General features: G+C 43.0%; 1 protein-coding gene across 2 annotated transcripts in view; it reads right to left on the bottom strand.

Annotated features, from left to right (window-relative positions):
* LOC136706943 (low-density lipoprotein receptor-related protein 8-like) overlaps positions 1-25,843 on the bottom strand; it is a 68,698-nt gene that overhangs the window by 31,451 nt on the left and 11,404 nt on the right. For both annotated transcript variants that reach the window (XM_066680702.1, XM_066680703.1), the window contains exons 3-4: positions 11,220-11,342; positions 148-270 (exon numbers count right to left, since the gene is read on the bottom strand). In XM_066680702.1, coding sequence (XP_066536799.1) covers positions 148-270; positions 11,220-11,342 — 246 coding nt within the window. The remainder of the gene's footprint in view (positions 1-147; positions 271-11,219; positions 11,343-25,843) is intronic.

Below are 25,843 nucleotides of genomic sequence, written 5' to 3'. Positions count from 1 at the left end.
AGGAGGACGTCTGCCGAAAAAGAGACGAACCAAGGACACTGTTCTCAAAAACCTCATGTCTGCTGTTCATTACCTGATATTAACGGCCTCATATTAACGGGCTGATATTCATTGGCTGAGGGTGAGATGCCCTGTGAAGTTACTCACCTGCAGCACAGTCTTCCTCGTCCGCTCCATTCTCACAGTCTCTCTCTCCATCACACCGCCACGACAAGGACACACACTTGCCACCGCAGTCGAACTTGTCCGGCGGACACGTCTGCTTCGTGGCTGCGGAGACAGACACAAGGCAGTTACACACACACACACACACACATGCTAAAAACAATACAAACACAACTACAAATGTTGGTGAACTACATTGTGCACGGACAGTATTAGATCAGCAGCAGAATTTAATATGAAGCTGTGTAGACTGGTAGATATGGAGAGGACATGGACATAGACAAGGAGACGCCTGGTTCTAATCCCCATCACTGAAAATCAGCTCTAAATCTCTCTCCATCCCTCCATTTACATCTCAACCACTGATTCTCTTTAATGTCTTTCACAGGCTTGGGGGCTTTAATAGCCCCTCTCAGGAGCATTTAGAGGTTGGACGCTGCAGTGACACTGGTGGACAGCATCAAACACACAGGCATAAATAATTTAGCTGTTGACATGGAGCTCTGGACCGCAGATAAATGACTGATGGGTCCAGCGGGGGTTTGAAGTGGCTCTGACGTATCTAGACATACCTACTGTACTATCTTGGGAACTAAGATACTTTAAAGGGAACATGTTATGGAAAAATCACATGTTCAGTGCATTTTCACTTTAATTGGTCGACCCAGTGCCCACCAACTCACACACTGTGAAACAAGACCCACCCAGTCAGTTTTCTGTGTGCTCAGAAAACGGGATAAAACGGGCCGTTCTGATTCTGCTCCCCTTCTGATGCCAAGTGCAGACTTTAGAATTGTCATCGTCAGAGTCTGTCCAATCACAGAGCTGGAACTGTGTTAACAAGTGATTTTAAACCCAGCAAAACAGAGGAGAAATCAGAGCACTGAGTAAAAACAGAGAAGAATGTGAAAGGAGAAGAATGAGAACCAAGCAAAAATTACTAAAAACCAGAGCTTCTACTCCTCGCTCCTCACTGCTGTGTGTTCAGGGTCGGGGTGAACAGCGAGCGCCTCATTATCATTTAAAGGAACAGGCGCTGAAAGCAGGGTTTCTGAACTGGGCTGTTTAGACATGGGGTGAACGCTGCTGTGGGGGTTTGGACGAGGTCACAGACGTTTCATTAAGAACCAGAACTGTGCTCTGTCGTGGAAAAGGGGGAGAATATGTTTCCTTTAAGGTGCACCCTTTCAATACTTCAGCCCGACCAAGTGCTTGACTGAGTCTACTTCAGCCAAGACTAAGACAAACAGTCTTCCAGCATAGAGGATGGCCACTGAGCACAGCCACCCATCATCTGGCACTGGAGCAAATGCACATCACAGCTTAAATCACCATGCTCAGTGCAAAGTATGGGCTAGAAGGCTAAAATGCCCATCTGTATCCAGCTGTGGAGCAGTGGAACCATGTTCTCTGAAGAGGAGAAGCTGGTATTGCCTGGTAGTGCCGTGTCCAATATGGCTCCCAATTCATCATTCCCTACATCGTTCACTATATAGTGCACTATTATAGAGAACTGAGTTTAGGAGGGTGGTATACAGTTTGGGACACTCACCTCACAGGGGATTTTACACTGCTGTACACTACATTTTGTGGTGCATTGTGGGATTGTTTCAGACACAAAATGGCAGGTGCATTATATACTGAATAGGGCACAAACTTTTATTTATATGTCTAGTATGTTGCCCAATTGCTGAAACTCTCCATTCCACATTAAATGGTGCCGCATGTTGCTCCGTACTTCTTAAGGTGGAACACTTAAAAAATGAATTAAGAAGCTAATGCACAAGTAGTCAACAATAACCTCAAGATGCCTACATAAGGTGTACCACTTAACATGGAAGAATTCGACCTTGGCTTCGTCAGTAATTCTGAGTGCGTGGGTGTATGTGTGAGTGAAAAAAAGAGTGACAGCGCAAGAGAGAAAGAGAGAGAGAGTGGGAGGATGAGTGCAGATGTGTGTGAAAGCGAAAAGCGTCGCCAGATGACCTTTACTCTAGCGCCCCCCTCCACACAGACACGGCAAGTGAGGAGAAAGGTCGTGGTGAGCTCTGGGGAAACGTTGCACGGCGGATGGCTGTTTGATGAAGACACTCAGGCTTTAATTCCACTTCACTCCATCAGGAGAGGCCTGACCAGTGTCTGGATGCGAATCAGAGGCAGATTAGTGCGTTTTATTAAATCACAGCAGCGGTCAGAGAGGCCAGGCTTGCGGTAACAGGCTCATAACGAGATAAAGAGGGTGAAGGCCTCCTGACTCACATAGCTTTAAGCTTTACACTGTCCTTCTCATTCTGAGTATGCTGCTGTGAAGTTTGATCCTTGTGGTATTTTGACCAAAGCAGATCACACATGTTTCATTAAGACCCAGAATCGTGTTTCCTTGTTGAGCTTTATGTTGTATGTAAGACTTTTAAGGCTTTTGCAAACAGGTTACGGCATGATTGCGGCATACACCAGATTTCTGGTTCAGATTTCAGTCTATGTTTACTTGCCAAGAAACTTTTTTCCCCCTCCCCTGGACGTATGATGAGCTCCTGTGGCAGGAGAACTGCCTCCGTTGAAGTCTGCTTCTTTTCATATGTGTTCCCAAGGACATTGTGAAATCCTGCTGCAAATGCATTCTGGTGAATATAAGCCTTCATACGTAGTGCGTCAATAGAACACATGCAAACAGATGTCAAACAGGCAGCGCGTTTATTACATGATGTAATCCATTGCAAAAGAAGATAAATAATAGTAGTCCATATCATTTATTAAAGAATAAGGCCATAAAAAACACTCAGAGCCATAGAGTCACCTGCCTTTGAGTATTATCAGCCATCAACACCATTGACCTTACAGGATGCAGTCCATCTGTTGCTCTGCATACTTTATTAGTATTCAAAGGTCAAGACCTCCATAGGACCCCTAAGAAGCAGGTTTGATTGGGTTTGTGGATCATTCTCAGCGCTGCAGTGACACTGTGTGTGTTGTCCTGGTACGAGTGGATCAGACACTGGATTTTTTTAAACCCGCCAGTGTCCAACAGCTTCCTGGAGAAGGTCTGTGAAAGTTGCTGAATGGTTTGTGACTTTTCGAAAATGGGAGAGAGGGTCTAACAATATAATATCTGTCATAAATTAGATAAATATACATAAATATACAATTAAAAAAGAAATGACGATATGATCATAATAATAATACCATAATACACATATATTTAAATACAGTATGAGCTGTTCTAAAAAAAAATGTATAAAGCATATCGAGCAGCATATGGCAATGAACTGGGGCGTGAAATGTGAGCCGTTTGCCATCTTTGGTCTGGTAGAGGTCATACATCTCAGCTTTGGGCCTTCAGCTGTTAATGGGCTGTGTTTATTCTCTAATGGCAGCTAGCGTGCTGCTCTTTGAAATCCACTTTGAAAAAAGTGTAAAAGTGGCACAGGACCCGGGGCTATACTCTGGTGGAGCTGGTACGGCCCCCTGGAGACCCTACTGTACTTACAGTGTTGGGGAGCATTCCTTTTTAAGTGCTGGGGAAAAAGCTCCTCAGACTGGGGCTCGTGTGAGAGCTTGCAATGAAGTGTGAAGCCAAGCCTACTCCAGCATGAAATGGGGAAAGCATGCAGAACGCTGCTCATGCTTTTGTGTTTGCGAGGTTTCTGCACTGCTAGTTAGTGAGATTTCAACGTGGTGATGTCTTAAGGGTTTGCGTGAAAGCCTCATCTAGAAGCTCCTGGAGAAGTTTAGCTGTCTTTCTTTGGTCTTGTATCTATTCGGTGTGAAAAATGCCCTGATCTTTTTGGTTGATGAGGTCCTGTGGACGTGAGCGTCACTGTGGACAAATGCACCAAACACCAAACACCAAAGCCAAAGCTGTAGAGTCAGAACAGGGTCGTTGCTTATTCTATGTTTACAGTGGGATCACTACAGATCAAAGTGCAGTATGATACATGTCTGCTGAGCTTGTGAACAATGGAGAAAAGTAGCTAACACTAGAAAAGTAGATCTAAACACAGCCCCAGAAAACACACAAACAGTGGACGTCCCTGTTATTTTTTCACATTAATTACTTATATAACACATATAATAAAATAAAATAACCTGGCCCAGCTCCACTAATCAACAATGCTTTATTTGAGATCTTTCTTTAACTCGACACACACATGGACAATGTCACAGTTCGCGCCGAGGAACCAAGTTTTTTTTGGTTCCAGCTGGGAAAGCACTTTTCTGGTTTGCAAAACAATTGATGTCAGTGGAAATGTGCAGAGCTGTGCCAAAGTAGGTTCACAAACAGGAACAATTCCAGTTCCTCGTTGTTGTATAACTCATTAAAAATGGGGCAGTTCCTACAAACCTGTCGGTGCATTACACAAACGTCTGGCAAAATCTACCTATGTGGTCATTCCTCCCTCTCCGTGTCCTCTTGACCTAATACCTGGTGTGTGGTGAGTGGACTGGAGCAGATTAGCTGCAGATTGGTGGAGGGTGAGGAGACTTCCTAATGTCACAAAAACAAAGAACGTTGGGGGTCTGGAAGAGAGCCGTACAACTTTAATAAATATTCACTCAAACATTCAAAACAAGACAAGGCACTTTAATAATGCCAAACCTTACTGGAGTTCTCCTTACGAAGTGTCCTTCAAGCTGCTGGACTGTTTGTACTGCGTCAGGAGTTAATGTCCATCTACCTTCCACACCAGAGTAGCCAGTGGTGCTAATACTGAAGGGAGCAAGTCTTCCAGAGTCGGTGGTAGTCATCCAAGATTTTCACCTGGAACATAATCCTTATCTACAAAGTTCAGTCCTAGAAGTTGGTTGAGCGGTCCATGGCTCTGAAGACACCAGCAGGTACTTTGCTTGATCTTCGTTATTCTTTTGTGTCTATGTCCTTTATGTGTTTATCCGATGGTGTCAGTTTCGGACCAAGACTTGAGGCCACTCCAGTACATCTCCCCTTTCAGAAAAAGTTCAAAGGTCACCTTGAATTACGTTGAGATCTCCCCTCCTGGACTTTACAGTCATCTTATTTCTTGCGTCTGTGAGGCTGTCGTCCCCTTGCTGGCAGTTAAAGCTTATGATAAGGGTACGACTGCGTCATGCTTTGATATTGTGGGCTCCTCGTGTTTCTTGTATTATCCCCCAGAAACCTCGACTTGAGCAGCACCTAAAAATGATCTATGAGCCGCTGACCATTATTGTTGGTCAGGAGGGAAAACTTAGACCTCAAAGGCCACAGAGGAAACAAACAAACAAAAAAAAAGGTATAGCAAGCTTTTCTATGGCTGTTGCGCAATCACACACAGGTGTATACTAACTCAATAACTGCTCTGTGTTTCCCGAGATTGGACCTTTCAGTGTGCTTGCCTTGGCTCTGCCGTCTTATAGAGCTTCATCAGTGGTCAGCTTCCTTTGTTTCCTCCAGTTTAGTCACTGCTAATTCCGCTCTGAGGAGATCTACTGCATCTTTTACAACAGCTGCTAACACTGATACATCTCAACATGCTTGCAGGAGAACATTAATTACCAATTATGTCACATCAGGTGACAGATACCTGTGTTGGCTAGCGTTGTTCAGAGTGACAGAGGGTTTGAAGTGATCCGCTTACGGATGGCTGTGGCATCATCAATGATCAAACAGAAGCACTTTATGCTGAATATATGGGGGGTAGGCAGAATATATGGAATGAGTTCAATATGCTCAGAGACATTAAATAGCATTACCTAGCTGAAATAGCTTATGCCTTAAAATGGCAGCTTCAAAATAATTGTGAAACCCCACTGAGCTGTAATTGGCAGAATAGAGCCCTTTTCATTGATATGCCAGACTCAGCCCTGCAGAGACTGCACTTTGTAACCTTTGGAGGAGGGTAGGAACCCATCCCCTTGTTTACAGGACAGTGCCCTAAAAATGAACACTCTGAAACACTAGGGGGTGTCCAGGAGCAAAAATTCAAAATCTTACTTTGTATTAATAGTTGTATTAATAATTGCCTTATAATAATTTCTTAATAACCTTCTGTAGGACACTGTCTTGAAGGAAAGAAAGCAAAGAAAATAATGTTTTTTAATGAATAATAATCACAGATTTGTTGTCAGCTCTGAAACTGGTCCATTTCCTTGGCCTCAGGCATGAAAAACACCACACGGTAAAAGTGCCGAGGCCTCCTCGTGTGTTTTTGCTCGCGGAGAATTCAGTTACGGTTTAATGTGCCTAGTGAATTTTATTAGCACTCATTTGTGCTCTAACGTCTTCACCACTCAACTCCGCCTTTAATTGCTCAGTCTTTCAAACCCAGCAGCAAGTGAAGCGAGAGCTGCTCAGGGTCCCAAGAGGTTTCGCTCCCACTTTAATGCATCAGGGCACGCTTTTGTGTCAAGGTTCTACTGAAGATACCTGTCTGAGATTAGGAGAATTCCATTAGCATGCTAGCAAACACGAGCCTTAGCGGAGAAGAACAGCAGAGGTGTTTTATTCTTTAACGAACTGGGCCACACACTCACCCAGTCACTCACACAGTCACTCCTCTGGATGGTTTCACACACTCACCCAGTCACTCACACACACACCCCTGAATTATTTCACACACACACTCACACCTCTGGATGGTTTCACTCACTCACACAGTCATTCACACACACTCACCCAGTCACTCACGATTGTTTTGACTGGAATGTGATATTGACAGCTCAGGAAAGGACACTGTAAACATGTTTACTGTATTGTTGAATCCTATCAGCTAAATCTGACAGCTGTGTCCAGCTGTGGTCAGATGAGTGGCTTGTTTGAACTCCAGGATTAGGAGCCGCAAATCACTTCACAGTGAGAGAACACAGTGAGCTGGAAGAACTGTAGCCGCGTGAACCTGCGTGTGGGTGTGTGTGTGTTGGAGCTGGAGGTAAATTTCAGAGTCCACAGCTGTGCTCAGATGGGTCCGGATTATGGTAGCCATGGCAACAGAGCCGTATTTTACTGTGTCAGTAAAAAAAAACACACAAGGAAAGTTCATGCCTCAGTAATCAATATCCACTTTCTATTTGTGAGAAGTCACTACATGAGCTCTGCCTTTTAGCTCCACTGTATATCACTATCAGTGACTGTAGTCCATCTCTCACACCCTCTAATCCATCACTGGTCAATTTCTCACCAGACGAATGCGATATAGTTATCTGGGTGTTTAACCATTCTTAGTTCAACAGTGAGGACTGCATTGTAGTGGTATGTGAGTGGTGCTGATACAAATGTGTTTTTCATACATCGGCAGCACTGACTGAGAGCACTGACTTATACGTACATTTTCATGCTTTCAAAACATTCAAAGCTTTGTGTACTTTATTAGCCAGGCCACATGAAATGTTGCATTAAACATAACAGATCACATGTTATGCCACTTTCTGAAACACAGGACAATGAAACATGAATCTAAAATAATCTCAAAGACTGCTAATGAGTAGGATGCACATTTTGAACCCACATGAAGGATTCATACTTTGCAGCCGATGGGGGTCCAACAAATCTATGCTTGCCCAGTCTTGTTTGATTTCTGTAGCCTACATTTTGATATATTTAAGAGAATAATGGGCCTTTGTAAATGTGTGCAGCTGTCCCAACAGCACCTATAGATATTAAATATGAAGTCCAGAGTTTATAAAACCTACCAGTATCTCACGATGTCTACTCACCACTACTGCTGCCTGTGAGAAACAGAACTGAAAGAGATGGGCTGAATCAGAGTCTCATTCATCTTTAATTGTGTCTCTGGCATAAACAATCCATTCTACAGAGGTCTATCTGCATCTGCGTCTCTCTGAACCTCTGCAAGACGATGTTCTGCTTCTGAATCATTCATGAGAGGGGTCCGCACGCAGGGGTCCAGCATGTCAGAAGAGACGGAACTGACTTTGTCTTTATCTGATTTAAATAACATGCACTCAGCTCACGTCCCCAGTCTCAAACAAGAGTGATTTAAAAATTTTAGTACTATTTTCTTCTGACTGGAAATTTGTACGCAAGGCCAGGTTCAGGGACAGTCCCCAGTAGACCATATAACGTTGTGTGTCTAAAACTGATCTCACTGACCTTATAATGGAACATAATACTCTAAAACACATGGGGCGGTTTGCTATTATTCAGTGCCAGTGTAAGATGAATGGATCCTCAGTATCCTGTAAAGATAATACCTTAAGCACTGTGCAAGGATATCTGATTTTAAAATCTTAAAAGGTTTTGAAAACAGAGAACGTCACATTCTGAGCCCTCTCGTTTCCTGATAATAAACTATTTAGCTAGTACCAAAGCAGGTAAACTCATTAAATTAGGTTGAGCTTGTTGAGGCACTTAAGATGGCTGCACTAGTCTTTCTATGTTGCTTGCACTGAGCTAAACAAGAGCACTGGAAGACAGACTGTATACTGCCCTCTAGAGGAGTACAGAGTTCAGAGTTCATACCTCTGGTTCTTAAATATGAGAATGTATAATGTTAGAGAGAGGCTAAACTGGTTGTTGAAAAATGGTAATTTGCTATTTAGTTTCTTCTTGAGTATTTTTTTTTGACCAATAAGCAGGCAATGCGACACCAGGTTGTGTCTCTCTCTTTTTCTACAGACTCTACCGCAACACAGACTCAAGAATATCGACTATGCCTTCGGTGTATTGTTATTGTCATGATGATTGATTGCGGAGGGACCTCAAAGGACGACAGAGAGACCTTGACACAGCTTCTGCTTCAAAGTAGAATTCCAAAAACATCTCTGAAGGTTTGTGCTAAAACAGGAAAGAAACTTTGTGACAGAGACAGAAAGCACAGATGGAATTTTTAAGCTAGTTAGCACTGAGGGGTAATTATTGGCATCTCATATCTGTATAAATATCAGTATTTGCACAGAAACAAGAAAAAAGAGCCTCATGTTAAAACTCACCCGACATTCAATAAATCCAAAATGTCAATGGAATCATTTCTTACAGAGTCATTTCTTCCCCAGTCAAGTCTGCTCATCCCAGAGATGTGGACACACAGTATTAAAGATGACACATCTGCTTTGGGTAGCACTGATATACCTCGCCCCTGCTTCCTCTAGCTAAAACTGACCAGGAACATTTGTCTTTCTCAAGATTCCTAACTCAATAAAGTTCTGTAAATCACGAGTGTTATTTTGTACACTCTCAGAAAAAACAGTACAGCAGAGGAGCATTCTCTAAAGGTACAGTGTAAATGTACCTTAAATGGTACAACAGTCATTTTAAAGTCCAGCTGTGAGAAGGTTCCTTAAAAGTATATTACATTCTCCAGACGGAGAGGTCAATATTTGTAAGATGGAAATTTAAAAAAGGTAATTTAAGTCCTGGAGATGAAATGAGGCATATGAAATCACCACAGTTTTAACATCTACAATTTTAATAGAATAAGGTACAATTATGTTCCCTAACTAGGGTTGGGTAATTAATCAAAAATTAATCGAAACTAATGAACATAATCTTCTCTATATAAATTATATAAATTTTTAACTGTTTTTATTTTGTTGTTGTTGTTTTTTTTTATTCTGTTATGTCCACACTGTGTGTTCATGTACTGTCCCTTTAAAACCATGCTACCAAGCTGTAGTCACGTGACTCTGCCCCTATCTGCCACATGGAGGAGAACCTAAACACAGAGGCCGACCGAGCGACTCGCGCTCGTACCAAAGAAAAACACAGCATCTGTGGTTTGGACGTGCTCTGCTTTGACTTTAATTAAGACAACACCGAACAAAAAGATGTGAAGTGTAAACACTGAGAAAAAGTTTCAGCCAAAGCACAATCACACACCAAATATAAACAGTGCTCAGAAAACGAGAGAGGAACAAGCTCCCAGCAACATTAGAAATTATCCCAGCTTTAACACTGGAGCACATTTACAGCACAGGCCTCATCACTGAACTATGAGGGTCATAAATACAAAAATAAAATAATCATTCATTAATCGGAATCGTGGTAAAATGTACAATTAATCGTGATATGGATTTGTGCTCATATTGCCCAGCACTATCCCTACCTGAAGGGATGGATATGTACCTTTGAGGGGGACCACCCTGTCAATATCTGAACTCTTAAATAAATTAGGGCTGTTATTAAATTAAGGTGTTAATAACACATTAAGGCATAAAACATCCAACAGCACACACACTGTGGATTTGTCAGCAGCTGTCCCCACAATGTAAATCATTGCATTTTAAGGTGAAGATGTGTTTTAATGTTGGGTTAAGGTTAAGGTTAGTGTTAACTTACAGCAAAGTTAATGGTAGAATTGAAATATGTGTAATTCACAGATACAAGTGTGTGTGTGTGTGTGTGTGTGTGTGTGTGTGTGTGTCTATGATAAAAGAGAGAGGCTGTGCAGGGCTCCTGCTCCTGTATTCACTTCTGTTTAAAAGCAACGCAGCCACAGTCTCCTCACTGGCTCTGATCCGTGTATGAGGAGGACACTGTTAGCCGTGAGACCTGGCTTTATACGCTCGCTGTAGCTGATAAACAAGCTGATGAATGCTAGTTACATTTGGCTTCTCAACTCTTTATTTTGCTCTAAATTTAAAATACTATTAGTCGCAATTAATCGCATCAGTCTACATAGTTAATCATTATTAATCACAGTTTTAAATGCAAGGTAGAGTTCTTCATATTTCACACTGAAGTAAATATGTTCCTGCTTAAATCAAGCAAACAAACCTGTGATTACATTTAAGATTAATCAAGATTGTCTACACAAACTGATGTGATTAGTTGGGATTCATTCTTTATGTATTTAATTCACACCTCTCTATTTAAGACAATATTACGAGTTATAATTAATATTATAATATTAATTAATTTTTACCCAGTTAAATGATAGTCCAGGACCAACAGACAGCTGAAAACAGAATAAATGTCAAAATATTCAGCTTTCAGATCGTGTCTCAATTTCCCAAACCTTTATTAAAAGTGTTGATGGCACACAGTGATAATGGACCATCACAGAACTGTTCCACAAAAGTGGCCCAATACCCAGATAAGTCCTAAACTCCAGTAAAGCAGCAAACGTAAAGGGATTACTCACTGCAGGTGGACTCTGCCTCGTCCGATCCGTCCGGACACTCTGGCTCTCCGTCGCAGCGCCAGCGTCCAGGCACACACTGTCCATTCTGACAAGCAAACTCAGACGGCGCACAGGTCTTCCTCACTACAGAGAGACACAGACAACAAACATTACAGTCACTCAGTGGACACCAGCGATTCTTCAGAAATGAAGCCCAGTCATCAGGAGCGTGCCCCTCTTAGATGCAGTAACAGCTTCTAAACATCTGGGAAGCTGTTACACTAGGTGTTGGGGCATTGCTGTGAGGATTTGATGGTCACAGGAGCATACGTGAGGACCGGTGCTGATGTCGGATGGCCATTCCAACTCATCCCGAAACTGTTGGATGGAGCTCCATCATTTCATACTCCTTTAGTTCTTTATACCCTTCTATTCTACATTATTGTTAATGATCCTCATGAGTCTGATGGAGCTTGAGAACCAGAAACACAACACAATTAATTCAGAATTTTTTGCTGCCAAATGGATGTACTGGTCTCCCTGGCTAAAATGAATAATATTAATAAATAAATAGACCTTCAGAAAATAATTGCATGTAAAAGAGACATATTCTCCCCCTTATTCGCAGTGGAACACAGTTCTGGGTCTAAACTAAACATCTGTGACCTGATGTGGTAGATACACCACAAGGATCAAACCCCACAGCAGCATTCTTCCCCTGTCTAAACAGGCCAGTTCAGAATGCCCGCTTTCAGCACCTGTTCCTTTAAATGATAATGAGCCTCTCGCTGTTCACCCCTGCCATGAGCGCACAACAGTGAGGAGCAGAAGCTCTGGTTTATAGCCGTTTTCGCTTGTTATCTTTCTTCTCCGCTCTCGTTTCCTCTGTTTTTACTAAGTGCTCTTATTTCTCCACACTCGTTGTGTTTTACTGCGTTTAACTTCATCTTTAAATGCAGGTCCAGCGCTGTGATTGGACAGAAAGCTCCAGATCAGAATCGTTTTTATTCCAAGTTTTCAGCCCCCAAAATGATGGTCTTGTTTCACAGTGTGTGAGTTGGCAGACTCCATAGTGCACTTCTCTCACCTGCTGCATCCTCGGTGGAACAACAGCAGAGTGGGCAGCTATCACAAAATCTTACGTAAACCCCTGGAGACCTGTCAGCTAATGTGAAGGATGCTGAAACCAGCACTGCTCTGCTTCGTGATTCTCGCCCGCAGCTTTATACGGATGGATGGTCTTTATTTTCCCAGGACCCAACCGGCAGAGGCGTGTAATCTGAAGGCATCACCCCCCCCCCTCCATCGTTCTGCAGGTTCTGCTGCCACCGAGATTGTGTTTCCAGCAGAAATATTAGATCAGCCACTCATCTATCGCCTCCCCTCGCTGCGGTAAACACAAGCGTGCGAGCCAGGCCTCTCATTGGATGGTAAATTGTATCAGATGTGCTGCAGAAACTGCCCTTCCCTCTCTTTCCAAATCCAAGGCCCAGAGTTGTTTATCAGGAGGGCTAGGAAACAATGCAACAGGAGCTGATCTGAGATTAATAAGGAGAGAGGCGGAGAGATGAATCTGATGTCGTGATATTGAGTGAACGCAGAGCTTGCGGCTGAAGAACTCATGTTTCTTCTGAAGGAAACAAGATTGAGAAACTTCAACTCCACTACTACTGTAATCTACTGTAAATATTTAAATATATTCTCCCACTTCTCCACATGGGAAGACAATTTTGGTTTCAGTGAAACGTCTGTGACCTGCTTTGGTCAAAACACCACAAGGATCAAACCCCACAGAAGCCCTGTTCAGAACGCCCGCTTTCAGTGCCTGTTCCTTTAAATGATAATGAGCCGCTCGCTGTTCACCCCGACCCCGAGCGCACAGCAGTGAGGAGCGAGGAGCAGCTGTTTAGCTGTTTTCACTGGGTTCTCTTTCTTCTCCGTTCTCATTTTCTCTGTTCTTACTCATTACTTTTATTTTTACTCACTTGTTTTGCTGCATTTAGCCTCATCTTAGCGCTCTCACATAAACATGGGTCCAGGGCTGTGATTGGACAGACTCAGAAGAGGGGGTGGGGCCATTCTAAAGTCTCAGCACTTGACGCAGGATGCAGCAAAAAATAAATAAATAAATATCGGAACAAGGGCGAGAGGTGAGACTGCCAAACATGAACATTTGAACAACTTTTTATTTCATACTTGAACATTTGTATAATAAAGAAGAAAACAGGGAGGAGGAGATGCTGAGAGGAACCAAGACTCAAAACGAGCCGTAGAGGAAAACTCAAACTCCCGAAGACCTGAGGAAGAACCACCACCAGGAGCCAAGACTCCAAAGAGAATCACTTGCTAAGAGTGTGAGGAAGAACCACTGGGAGTCCCCTCACCTCTCAGTAAAGGAACACGTCCTCCTGTGGGTGGCAGCAGTGCAGCTGGGATAGGAATTTCAGAAGCAGAAAAGCCCCAGTGTGTCAGACCAGTGCTAGATGCTGGATCTCATGACTCGGTTCTGAAGCAGTGATGATTAATCTCGCCAAACTCCTGCCATCTGTTTGGGCCTGTTGTATTTAATGAGGACAGAATTAAACATGAGCAGAGACGGAGGGGGAGCGTGGGGCTGGACTCTTGCTCCAGAACACAGATGGAAGGTCAGGAGAAGTTAGGACTCAAAACGAAGGGGTAACTTTAAAACTCAAAGGGTCAAAGTCAGTAAACTGTAGGTTCAAAAGATACAGAGTTTAGCACTGATGAAAGCACAAAAACACACACACTTGCTGTTTTTTCAATGGGACATGATGCATGTGCACATTAATGTGTGAATCTGAAGCCCACCAACCCACATACAGTGAAAAAAGCACCCCCCCCCCCCCCTCTGTGTGCTCTAAGTATAAGAAAACACGGGATAAAGTGAGCCATACTGATGTTGCCCCACCCCCTCATCGTCGAGTTTGTCCAATCACAGCACTGGACCTGCATTTATATGAGAGTGCTAAGACAGTAAAACAGAGAAAACGAGAACTGAGATGAAAGACAACTGAGCGAAAATGACTAAAAGCCGCTTCTGCTCTTCCGCTCCTCACTGCTGTGTGCTTGGGGTCGGGGTGAACAGGGAGCGGCTCATTATCATTGAAAGATAGCTCTGAAAACGGCTCTTTAGACAGGGGACAACGCTGCTGTGGGGTTTGATCTTTGTGGGGTTTTGATCAACCGATATGAGATGAATGTTTGGTAGTGGTAGTGTGTCATAAAAATGTTTGGAGGGAAAAAAGACACAGCAGAAACAAACACTCAGAGTCTTAGTGTAACACAGTCTTTCAGCTCGCATCCACAATCTCAACAAACCCCACAAACGGAATCTTTTGAAATTTCCTTCAGTGTCTCAGATAAAGACATCAGACAGCATCACCTCAGGCGAGACGTAGCTGGTTTCTTCAGAGCGCTTTGTGCGAAAAAGCAAGAACGAATCCCCGCAATGCCGTGGCCCGGTCAAACAAACAGAACATGACAAGAGCAAAGTGTGAAGCTCGAGTTGCTCTCCCCCAGCACCGCTTCCCTCTACAGGAGGAGGAGATCTCTGCTCTGGAAGGTCTACCTGCCAAACGGGATCGGATACTATCTCCTCACACAGCACTGGTGCAGCCTTCCTTCTTTTCCCAGGTTCCAGGCCTCGCTTATGATGGTCAGCTGCATGCTTCAGTGCACACAGCGCGGAATTTATAACAATCCCAAAATAATCATAGCTTTATATATTTGTGTTCAACGGTTGGTTTCACTGTCAATAAAGTTGCACACATCTGATTTCTTCACATGGGACACAGGTGTGTGATTTTGGTGTCAGTGTGAACAGCACACACTGAATCAGATTTTTTTCTGTTTGGATTTGGGCCACTTTCACATTTGAGACTGAAATCCGGTCCACAGCAAGTTTGTGGCAATGTGAATTCTACTTTTACGTCAATACGGCTCTAGTTCTGTGCTGGAGAGGTGGACGACAACACTAAGAAATGACCACTGTACACTCACTCAAAGCATTTTCCTTTTAATTTGAGGTGTTTAGGGAACAGATACCGACTTGTAAAGAGTGTTTTTCGTTTTCTAAAAAAATATTGGGAAATGAAAAGCCCATGAAATTCCTTAATCCAAGTTTCTGTCGCTCATTTCTAAAAAAAATGCCTTGTAAAAATGTACTTTAGGCATTGGAATGATATAAAAAATACAACAGAGCTCACTTCTCAGTAGGCCTTTGTCAAAAGACACAATCGTACACCAGGCCTGTAGATAATCACTGACTTATGGACTCAGTACATGTTTTAATTTTCTATTAAACTCTGTATTTCACATCTAAATCATTGTGAAAAAATAAAATGGTGGTTGTGTGATACGGTCCTGCGCATTTAAAACCAGTTTATCTTCCTTTGTTTCAAAGAGAATGTGCTGTGGACGGAACGAAGAGGTATTTATCTCAATTTTAAGGTTAGTTTAAAAATATTAATAATGACAAAGCCAAGAGGTTGTAGTTTACTTTCAGTTCTTGCCTGACTTTCTGGCATTCTTATTGTTCGTATCAATATCAGGATTAAACCATATCGACTGAGATTAAGATATATATCGTGATACAAATTTTGGCCGTATCGTCCAGCTCTATGTCAGATTTAGGTCACAGGACAAGGATGGTGTGAACAGACGTACCGCAAAATCAGACCTGTTCAGTGGTGACCACACACAAGGACTGCAGGCCGTCAAAGAGCCGCGCTCCGACCCGTTTCGAACGGCTAGAAAGCTGAGGGAGATCAGGAGCACTACGGCAGCAGCGTGAAAATAAACCGTCTTAATCCTACAAAAAAAGGAGGGGAGTGTTTGCTCTGCCTCCCTCTCGCTCTCATGCGCAGACGAGCAAACACAGAGTTCTCAGCCGGTGTCTATTTCCGCTCGAGGACAATCCAAACGGAAGATTAGCATTCATGTTTCCCCATCCCTGAAATGTAACCGCGTGCATGTAAGGAAACAAATGGCATTACAGCTCTGCGTCTGGGCCTGAATGAATAGCCGCTGCGGGATCATCTCCCACCGCTGGAGGAAACCTGACAGGACTCTGGTACTCCACCATCCCCCACACCTCCATTGTAGGCAGACGCTCTCAAATCCCTCTTCCATTAGAGGGGAAGCAGAAAAGCCCTGCTGGATCTGAGCTGGGGTCGCAGACACAGTCTTCACGTGGGCTACAGTGGACGATCGAATCTGGGTATTGACTTCAATCACTGAATGAATGTCAGATAACAAGATGAAGTCAAGCTTCTGCTGCCTGTATATCACTTGTATATCATCACTATCAAATTAAAAACATGCATCTCCCAAAATAGTAACTTTACAGGAGGAGGAAAAAACTTTCTTAACTTTCAGTGGAAGTGAGTGTAAAAAGATTTTATTTCAAGTAATTTTTGGAGCATTTCTATTGGTCCATTCATCAGTAAATTAAAGGACTGTAGCTGTTTTCAAATGATGTAGTAAACTAAAAATGAAGATGCATTTTTTAAATTGAACAGCGATGATATATGAAACGTGTTTCTCCCTCACGAGTGCATACAATTCAACATTTCTCACTCCATTTTCATACACTTATTTATTAAATGAGAAAATAATGGCTGAGTTGCTGTGGTTCCCAGTAGCTTCCACTTTGCTATAATACCACTGATGCCTGTGTTGCATTGGTTTATATACCTGTGTTAAATATCACAACTAACTCTCACTCTCGCTCACACACACAAAGCTCCTTTGTCGTCCTCTGTAACATTAATTTTCTCCATTGAAGTGTTTGATGGTAAAGCTCTCCCTGAAACATTTGCTCCACAAAATAAGAGAGTCTAGTGCAACTGTCATCAACAATACACTGAGATATTAAAATCAAGTAATAAGAACTGTTTCCTCTCATCAGTTTGTTGGGCAATCACACTACTCATTTATCTCCCTCCTAAAAACTAGCTTTTTAATATTCATTCATTCATTATCTGTAAGCGCTTATCCACATCAGGGTCGCGGTGGGTCCAGAGCCTACCTGGAATCATTGGGCGCAAGGCGGGAATACACCCTGGAGGGGGTGCCAGTCCTTCACAGGGCAACGCAGACACACACACATTCACTCACACACACACACTCACACCTACGGACGCTTTTGAGTCACCAATCCACCTACCAACGTGTGTTTTTGGACTGTGGGAGGAAACCGGAGCACCCGGAGGAAATCCACGCGAACACAAGGAGAATACACCAAACTCCTCACAGACAGCCACCCAGAGCGAACCCACAACCTGGATATGTGTAACTGTGACACTACCTGCTGCTCCACCGTGCCGCCCACTTTTTAATATTGTTGTGATTCAATTTTTTATCAATAGACACTACTAATATAATTCTATTGTGCTGATCTTACATTCAATCATTTTTTTACATATAAATAATCATTATTAAGATCATCAGTCATAAGAAGGGACACCTATATTCAATCGGCACGGTGGCGCAGCACCACGTGGGTTTTCTCCGGGTGCTCCGGTTTCTTCCCACACCCCAAAAACACACGTTGGTAGGTGGATTTGAGACTCAAAAGTGTCCGTAGGTGTGAGTGTGTGAGTGTGTGTCACCCTGTGAAGCACAGGGTGTGTTCCTGCCTTGCGCCCAGTGATTCTGGGTAGGCTCCGGACCCACCGCGACCCTGTGAGAAATGTAGCATCATGGAGTTTCTGTGCTGATGGACCCCTGGATGAGAAGAGAAAGCCCTGGTGTGCTGCTATTATTTTTAGTTTATTTTGTAGACAGGTGATTAATGGGATGAATCGACCGGATCTTTTTATACACATGCTGCAGTGGTTTAGATACTGACAAGTTTGTGTTAGCTGGGGGGCTACCCACATCCAAAGGCTACCTACATCTCAAAAGGCACCAGTGAATGGCTTCAAACATCCGGACAAACCTGCCCTTCCTCCAAACGGGCTAAATCAATATTTGGCTCCGTGGAACCGGGGCCTACGCTGCATTTTCTAAGTTGCTGATGAATGAAACTATACTGAGTGGAAGGGATAAATATTCAATGTCTCGCTCCAGTGTTTTGGTTCTCTATGTCTGCTGCTCTCTCTCGCTCTCTCTCTCCATCTCTCTCTCACTCTCTCTCTCTCTGTGGTTTATGTCCAGCTGAGACAGACAACTGGCCGAAAGGGGGACAGCTTTACAGTCTTGAGCATTAAAGTGTGTCGTTTATTATTCTCACTGGTCGTTTTCTGCTGTCTTATTTCTAATTGTCTCTCAAGGGACATTGTGTATGTTCCTCTGGTCCTCCCAGATGTCTGCTCTTCTCTGCTCATTTACAGTCATCCAGTGCTTTGTACCCAATAAAATTCATCACACACAAATGAGGGGAACGATACCATCTAATCCACCAGAACTAGGCCTTCAGCTCTGGCTCTAACCCCTGAACTGGGGGCCGTCTCAGCAGCAGGACGAAGAGAGAACAATTCGGCAGCAGAGCTGGCGCGCTGCCCGATCCATTACATTTCACAGAATAATCAATATCGTATCTCGGGATTTGGGAATTTAAGGCTCTCACAGAGCAAACGACTTCATTAAGTCTCTGAGGGAAATAATATAGTAACAGATGTCCAGATTACATCTCCGCACACATTGTCGCCTGGATATTATATTCCAGGACCTGTCCGATATATTGGTGGGCTGGAAATATCAGTCAATACAGATTTATGAAACTACTGCTGATAAAATGCTAAAAATTTTGGGTTAAATTTCAATATTTATATTTCAAATTCAATAAACTGAAGGTCGCACTCCTGAGCTACATAACATTACAGACGTTTTCACTTGTTCACAGGTGTATGTGCACATTTATATGGAATCTGGAGCCCACCAAGCCACACACTGTGAAACAAGACCCACCCAGTCTGTTCTCTGTGCTCTGCCTAAGCCAGAAAATATGGGATAAAACAATCCGTTCTGAATCTGCTCCCCTTCTGATGTCAAGTGCAGAGAGTTTAGAATCACCCTGCCCTCTCATCTGAGTCTGTCTGTCTGAGGTTAAACGCAACAAAACAAACATAACAAGCGCTGAGACATAAGAGCACTGAGTAAAAACACAGAAAACCAGAACAGAGAAAAAAGAGAACCAAGCGAAAACGACTAATAACTAGAGCTTCTGCTTCTCGCTCCTCACTGCTGTGTGCTCGAGGTCAGTGTGAACAGTGAGCGGCTAATTATCATGGGGAAAAGGCTGCTGTGGGGCTTGAGACCCAGAACTGTGTTTCCCTGTGAAAAAAGGGTAGAGTATGTCTTATTTAAACTCTCCAAACACCCCCAGAATCATAAAACCTAAACCTGAACACCTAGGTGTTTGTGCACCAAGTGTACTGGACAGAGATGGTACAGACATTTAGCATGATAGGGTCATTTTCATGTATACCATCAAGACTTTCAAATACCAGTAACTTTTTCCAATACCACAGTACATGGTTTATTACTGTCACACCATCCAATCATCATCAGGGTTGTTCACCTGACCTCAGAAGTGACCGCACTGGTCCACAAGTGAATTTTCATGTCCACCAGGCTGCCAAAAAAGTCCAGGTCTAATGGATGCAGCCAAGGATCAGTGGCTTTCACTTTCCAAATATAAGATGGCACCAGATTTCCAGCATTGGGATGATGTGTATACAAGCTAAACCTTGAATAACACTCACAATGAGCGCAACAAAGCCAAGCACATGGTCCACGCTGCATTCAGAGAGTTCTTGTCTCTCAGATTTGTAGACATGGTCAGCAGACCAGGTAGAAAAGGCAAGCGCCTACCTTTTCATTTTCCCTTTGGAATTGACCATGGAATTGCCCATTAGGCCTGGACGCCAATTTGGTGGGTGGTTGGCTAGTCCTGACAATTCAAATGCAAGCTGCATCATTCTTCAACTACTCAGGGCTTGTGCAATAATCTGTTATTTATATTGTAAAAAAACTGCATGTTTCTACTGTTTTTGTTGTTTAAGCACTTTAAGGACTGCTGCTCAATTTCGTTGTACATGTGCAATGACAATAAAGGCTATCTATCTATCTATCTATCTATCTATCTATCTATCTATCTATCTTGGCACCACATCCTCAGCTTCATAAGATGTCCTATAATACACACAATCAGCTTTAAAAAAAAAGGCAGACAGTGGCCTCAAATCTATCCATCTCCTTGTCTATTTTCGTTTTCAAATCAGGATTTGAGGTAAGACCACCACGGACGCTCAATGTCGTAGATTTAGCACACTCCAGCTCCTGATGGGAGTACAATAGGATGCTGCAAGGCATCTGGATTGTGGCCAATGGCTGTTCTACGTACAGAATACAAAATTAGTCACGGAAAAATTTTCACTTTCGTATGTGGAGCCTTCTCTGAGGGCATACCGGCAGAACTTTTCACTGCCAACAATCTTTGCATAATTACAGCCTTTTTAAGCAAGCAAAGACAAAATATAAAAGTGGCCACCTGGGACCGTCTTTATGATATGACCGTCTAGTAATATGACCACTTTACCTACTGCAATATAATCATCATCATTAAGTTTTAATACAACACAAGCTCGCAGATTTTACTCAGGTTGTAGAATTAACAAAAATATTCAGTAGGAATATTATAAGCATCTGATATTCCACAGGACTGGGATTTCATTGGGAAGTTTCACCGGACGTAAGCTTGGGATTTGGAAATAACTTGGTAGGTCTACTTGGTAAAATGTGATGATGCCAAATAGTTGGAAAGTTGTTGAAATCTAAAGACATTATTGGCCAATTTGGCCATGCTAATATCTTCACCAACCCATTAAGACAGAATGAGTCTACACTACCATACTGACGACATTCCTTCATTCCTTCACTTTCATCCTGTTCGGGGTCTTGGTTACTGATGGGATGTACAGATTTAACAAGTTACTAATGCCACATTTACTGCAGACGGTTGCCTTTGAACACTTCATGCTGATACTACATGATTGAGATAAACTGCCTTGGAAATGTCTCTTGTATTGCCTCTTGGCAGTGCTCTTCAAAGCCATTGTCCTGACTGAGATGCAGCAGCAGGTTTTGGGCCATTCTCCTACAGGCGAAGGTGAGCGAGGGCTTTGATCACTTGCCGTGTGCACCCAGGGGGTTGGACAGAGCACTACAGGGGGGTGAGGAGCCATCTGGCATCTGCACTTCTACATTAGAGCAGAATCACAGCAGTCTGAGTGTTTCTCAGCTGCTAGAGCAGCTAGAGTATCTGTTAGTAACCTGATTATCTCTCAGCAGCTAGATTTCTAACTGTAAGAGTGCCTCGGCAGTTAGAGCAGATAGAAAATCTCAGCATCCTGAGCAGTTGGTAACTACCAGAGCACCTAGACTACTCCACAAAATCTTCTGAATGATGCTCCAGCTGCTGCCTACATCAAACATGGGACAAAACAAGCCGTTGTGATTCTGACGTCAAGTGCAGAGACATAAGAATAGCCCCGCCCACCCGCCTCAGTTTATTCAATAACAGTGCTCAACCCATGTTTATGTGAGAGCGCAAGACAAGGTTTAACAAGGTTGAACGCAACAGAACAAACACAACAGGAATAAGAGCACAGAGAAAAAACAGACAAAATAAGAACGAAGAAGAAAGAAAACCGAGCAAAAATGGATACAAATCAGAGCTTTTGCTCTTTGCTCCTCACTGCTGTCCGCTCAGAGTTGGGGTGAAGAGCAAGTGGTTCGTTATCATTTAAAAGGACAGGTGCTGAAAGCGGGCATTCTGAACAAGGTTGTGTGGTTTGATTCTTGTGTGGTTTTGACCAAAGCAGGTCCCAGATGTTTAACTGAGACCCCTGGAGGGACAATATGCCCCATTTAAGAAATACCAATCCAGCCTGTTAAGAGAAGGCAAGAGCATCACATTTTCTCCTAGGCAGAGAGATAGATGCGTAGGCAGAGTGTGCATTTCGCGCCTCTGAACACACACTGTGTGTATGTGTGAAGTGGGGGTGGGTGTTCACCATCAATCAGTGAGTCTCGTGTCTCGACCTCCACAGCAGAAAAAATGAGAATTGACTCAACAAGATGAAAATAACACCCTCAGATCCCCATGGCAGGGTCTTCTCAGAGTCAGGGAATGTTCACATCCTTCCCGAACTTTGCGAACCCGCCGGGGGGAAAGGCGTCTCTCTCTGAGAGCATGGCTCCTTAGCAACATTTTACCGTAGTGACAGACGTGTCATTAAAACTACATTAACTATTAATGCGGCCTATCTGTGGAGCTGCCTCTTGGGGTCAGTCTACACGTGTCCTGATGTGCCAGCTGTTTTAATACACACTTCCTCATTAGCATAGTTTCTACAAAGCAATGTGCCTGAGATGAGGTAACAAGACTCAAGCAGGGTGTAAGATCAAGGCTTAGTTTCCATCTGCTTTAAAATATAAACACAGTGGCATTAAATGAAATGATAGTATAATATTCATTCATTCATGCATTTTTCTTCTTTAACCATTTCATCCTGATCAGGGTCAGGATAGGTCCAGAATCTATCCAAGATCAATGTCTGCAAGTCAGGAACACACGCTGTATAACACACACACACACACACACACTCCTGTGATCAGTTTCACACATTCATCCAGTCATTCACACACTCACACACACCTGTGGACAATTTCACACATTCACCCAGTCACTCACACCGCCATTCCACCTATTCATGTATATGGTTGGACTGTGGGAGGAAGCTAAAACACTTGAAGGAAACCCATGCCAACACAGGAAGAACACAGTGGCCCAAGGTGAGATTCGAACACAGGACCCCAAGACCCTGAGGCTGTGTGGATGCGAAACGAGCAAAACCCTCCTGCAAAAGTTGCATAGTGCAGTTTCTGCAGTGCTGAGCCCAGTGTAGCAATGACCGAGGCTTCCTGATCTCCCTGTTACAGCTCAACGGAGCATCACTATGGTTTTGTAATTTTACAGCGAAATTAATACCAACTGTCAATTTAAGTTCCTCGGAACAGAAAGAATAAGGAGTCTTAAAAAACATTATCAAGCAATTTGTGAAAACAAACCTCAGCAAGTCTAGAGTCCAGAGAAATCTCACACGTGTGTTTGATTAAACTGCACTTCCAGAAAAAATCTGTGAATATGATTTTGCGTTTTTAATTAAACGTTCTTCAAATGAGCCACGTTTCCAAAATGAGCTCCAGAAATGTGTCTGATTCTATTCAAAGCTACAATTTTTTTTCTTGGAAATTTCCCTGGGACTCCTTTTCATCAGATCCAGGCAATCCTATTGTTTTTCCTCTTATTACAGTCATCGTCCCCTGATCATTCCTCCAGTAAAATACCTTTCCAATATCAACGGACCTCAAACAGTCAAAGAGCCTTTCACATCCCCCAGCTTTTCATAAAAGACATGTAAGCCTCTCTATTGTTGTGTTACAAACGCAGCAGCCTAGATGTCAATCTCCTCTGAGCCGTCTTTGGGAGATACGCTCCAGCAGAAAGCCGTCCGGCACAAAATGCAATCTCATAGCTGCTATCTCCAAATCGTTTCTTATGAATTCTGTAGAGTGCAGCCTGTTGATATCGCTGTGAAACATCAAGACCCGCTCTATCATCACATACAGAGAGCCTCCATCGCTTCAGAGCTTTTGAAAGGGAAACAGGGCTGTAGGATTTGACAACAGCAGCAAATTGTGATGATGAAAGACACTTTCAGGATATATGCAGTGTGTATCACGATATTTTGACACAGTTATAACGCACTACTGCAGACACATTTTCAACAAACCAACAGTGGCCTCTTGAGTGCTGCCAGTTCCTTTACAGATGATGCCTCATCCGTTCAAAGCTGGGAGTCAGAGTCCAACTGGCCCACTCTCCCTCTAACACATACAAAATAACATACATATATACAGACATTATTAAGGGCAGCTGTGAAGGAGTTATCAGAAACAGCTGAAAGGCCTAGTCAGCATTTGTGGATAAGGAGAGCACAGATTACTTGGGGAAATGCACTGTAGAGGTGCTACTGGGATTTTAGGTGATGTAGCATGTAAAGTTCACATGGAACTGGTGGCACTGGGCATGCATTAACGGTGCCAGTGGGGCTATATACAGACTTAGTCACCAGGGAGGCCAGTGTGGATTTACGGTTGTTAATGGTAAAGGGTGAGGTTGGACTCTAAAGCTGGCTTGGAGGGGGGTGGGTCTGGGACACCAGACTTCACTGTTGAGCCTTCTGAAGCCCACGACACCTCCAGCAAAACACCAATGAGAGGAGCTGCCTACTTAATGACCCCTGTGAAGAGCTGGTGATACAGTGGGCTCAGTGAGTAACCATAGTTGTTAAGGATAGCTAGTTGCTGATTGGAGCATTAAGGCCACAGCAACCTTAATGTTGAGGTGTAGGATTCACCTGGAATTTTGGTGTCTGTAGGCAGAAACAGTGTGCGGTGTGCCCTATGTGAAGCTCTAATGGATTGGCATAGGATATTTTACACCTTATCTTGTGTATGGTTATAATTACCAAAATCAAATGTAGCACAATTGTGATAATATATCAATATCCTGCTGTCCACCTCCAGAAGGAAACACCACTGAAATAACAAGTACCTGTCACTAGGGGAAAGCCCTTAATTCTTAAAGCCCTGACTTGGAGGAGGCGAAATATCAGTCACCAAAGCTTTCAGTGTCAGTGGTTAATTTAACTGAAAGTTACTGTGACATGAGAGAAATCCTCTGAATCATAAGGCTCTGAAAGACCCTGGGCACCCCCTCACACAATGATTTGGTAATTATTTGCCAGAATCTTGTTCTGTGAGCACTGTCAGAGCATGAAATTCAGAGCCTTTGTCAATAAAGGCATCAGCTACAACATAGGCCTAGTTACTTTTATTTTGATAGTCATTTCAATAGCCTCTCTGGTTTAATTTATCAGTTTAAGGATTAAGTTATTAATTATTCATGTGTTTATTATTATCAATTATTCGTGCATATTCATGCATTCATGTGTTAATATTTCAGTGAATTAATTCATAAACTTAGTCTGTAAATTATGTTGAATTGTGGTGGAATTATTCTCTTCAGTTAAAAATCATGTGGCAGGAAATAAATTTAATACATTTATAGCCAGCTTCACACATGCCCATAATGAACTGGTCATTATTTATAGAAAAATATTGGTAAATCATTTTAGACCATCTCTATTAGTCCATTCATTAAATTTTGCATCAATCCAAAGTGTGTCTGGCATTTTCATGTTATTAGCATCATTACATTAAATTCACTGACGCTTTACAAGGAAAGCCAGCCACAGAAAACGTTAGCAAAATGACTGCGAGGGTGGCCATGAGTCCGAGGTCACAGACTCTAGTCTGAGGCAGGCCTTGACAACAGCGCTAAGCTCTCTCATCGAGCATTCTCTAATCTTCCCTCTGAGTCACTCTCTCTAATCGCAGATAATGGCTGGATTTAAAGTACGGAGTCACTAATAACCGCCCTGGGATCTGGTTCAGGCGGCTAGACAAAATAGTAGAGGCCCAAGGAGAGAAGCAGACACATCTCATAGTGCTAATCTGGAGGCACTGATAGGAGAACTGTGTTAGCTTAA

Source organism: Hoplias malabaricus, chromosome 9 (genome assembly GCF_029633855.1).
Source record: "Hoplias malabaricus isolate fHopMal1 chromosome 9, fHopMal1.hap1, whole genome shotgun sequence".
Lineage (NCBI taxonomy): Eukaryota > Metazoa > Chordata > Actinopteri > Characiformes > Erythrinidae > Hoplias > Hoplias malabaricus.
Note: the sequence above shows the minus strand (reverse complement) of the source record. Positions and strands in the feature narration are given on the sequence as shown.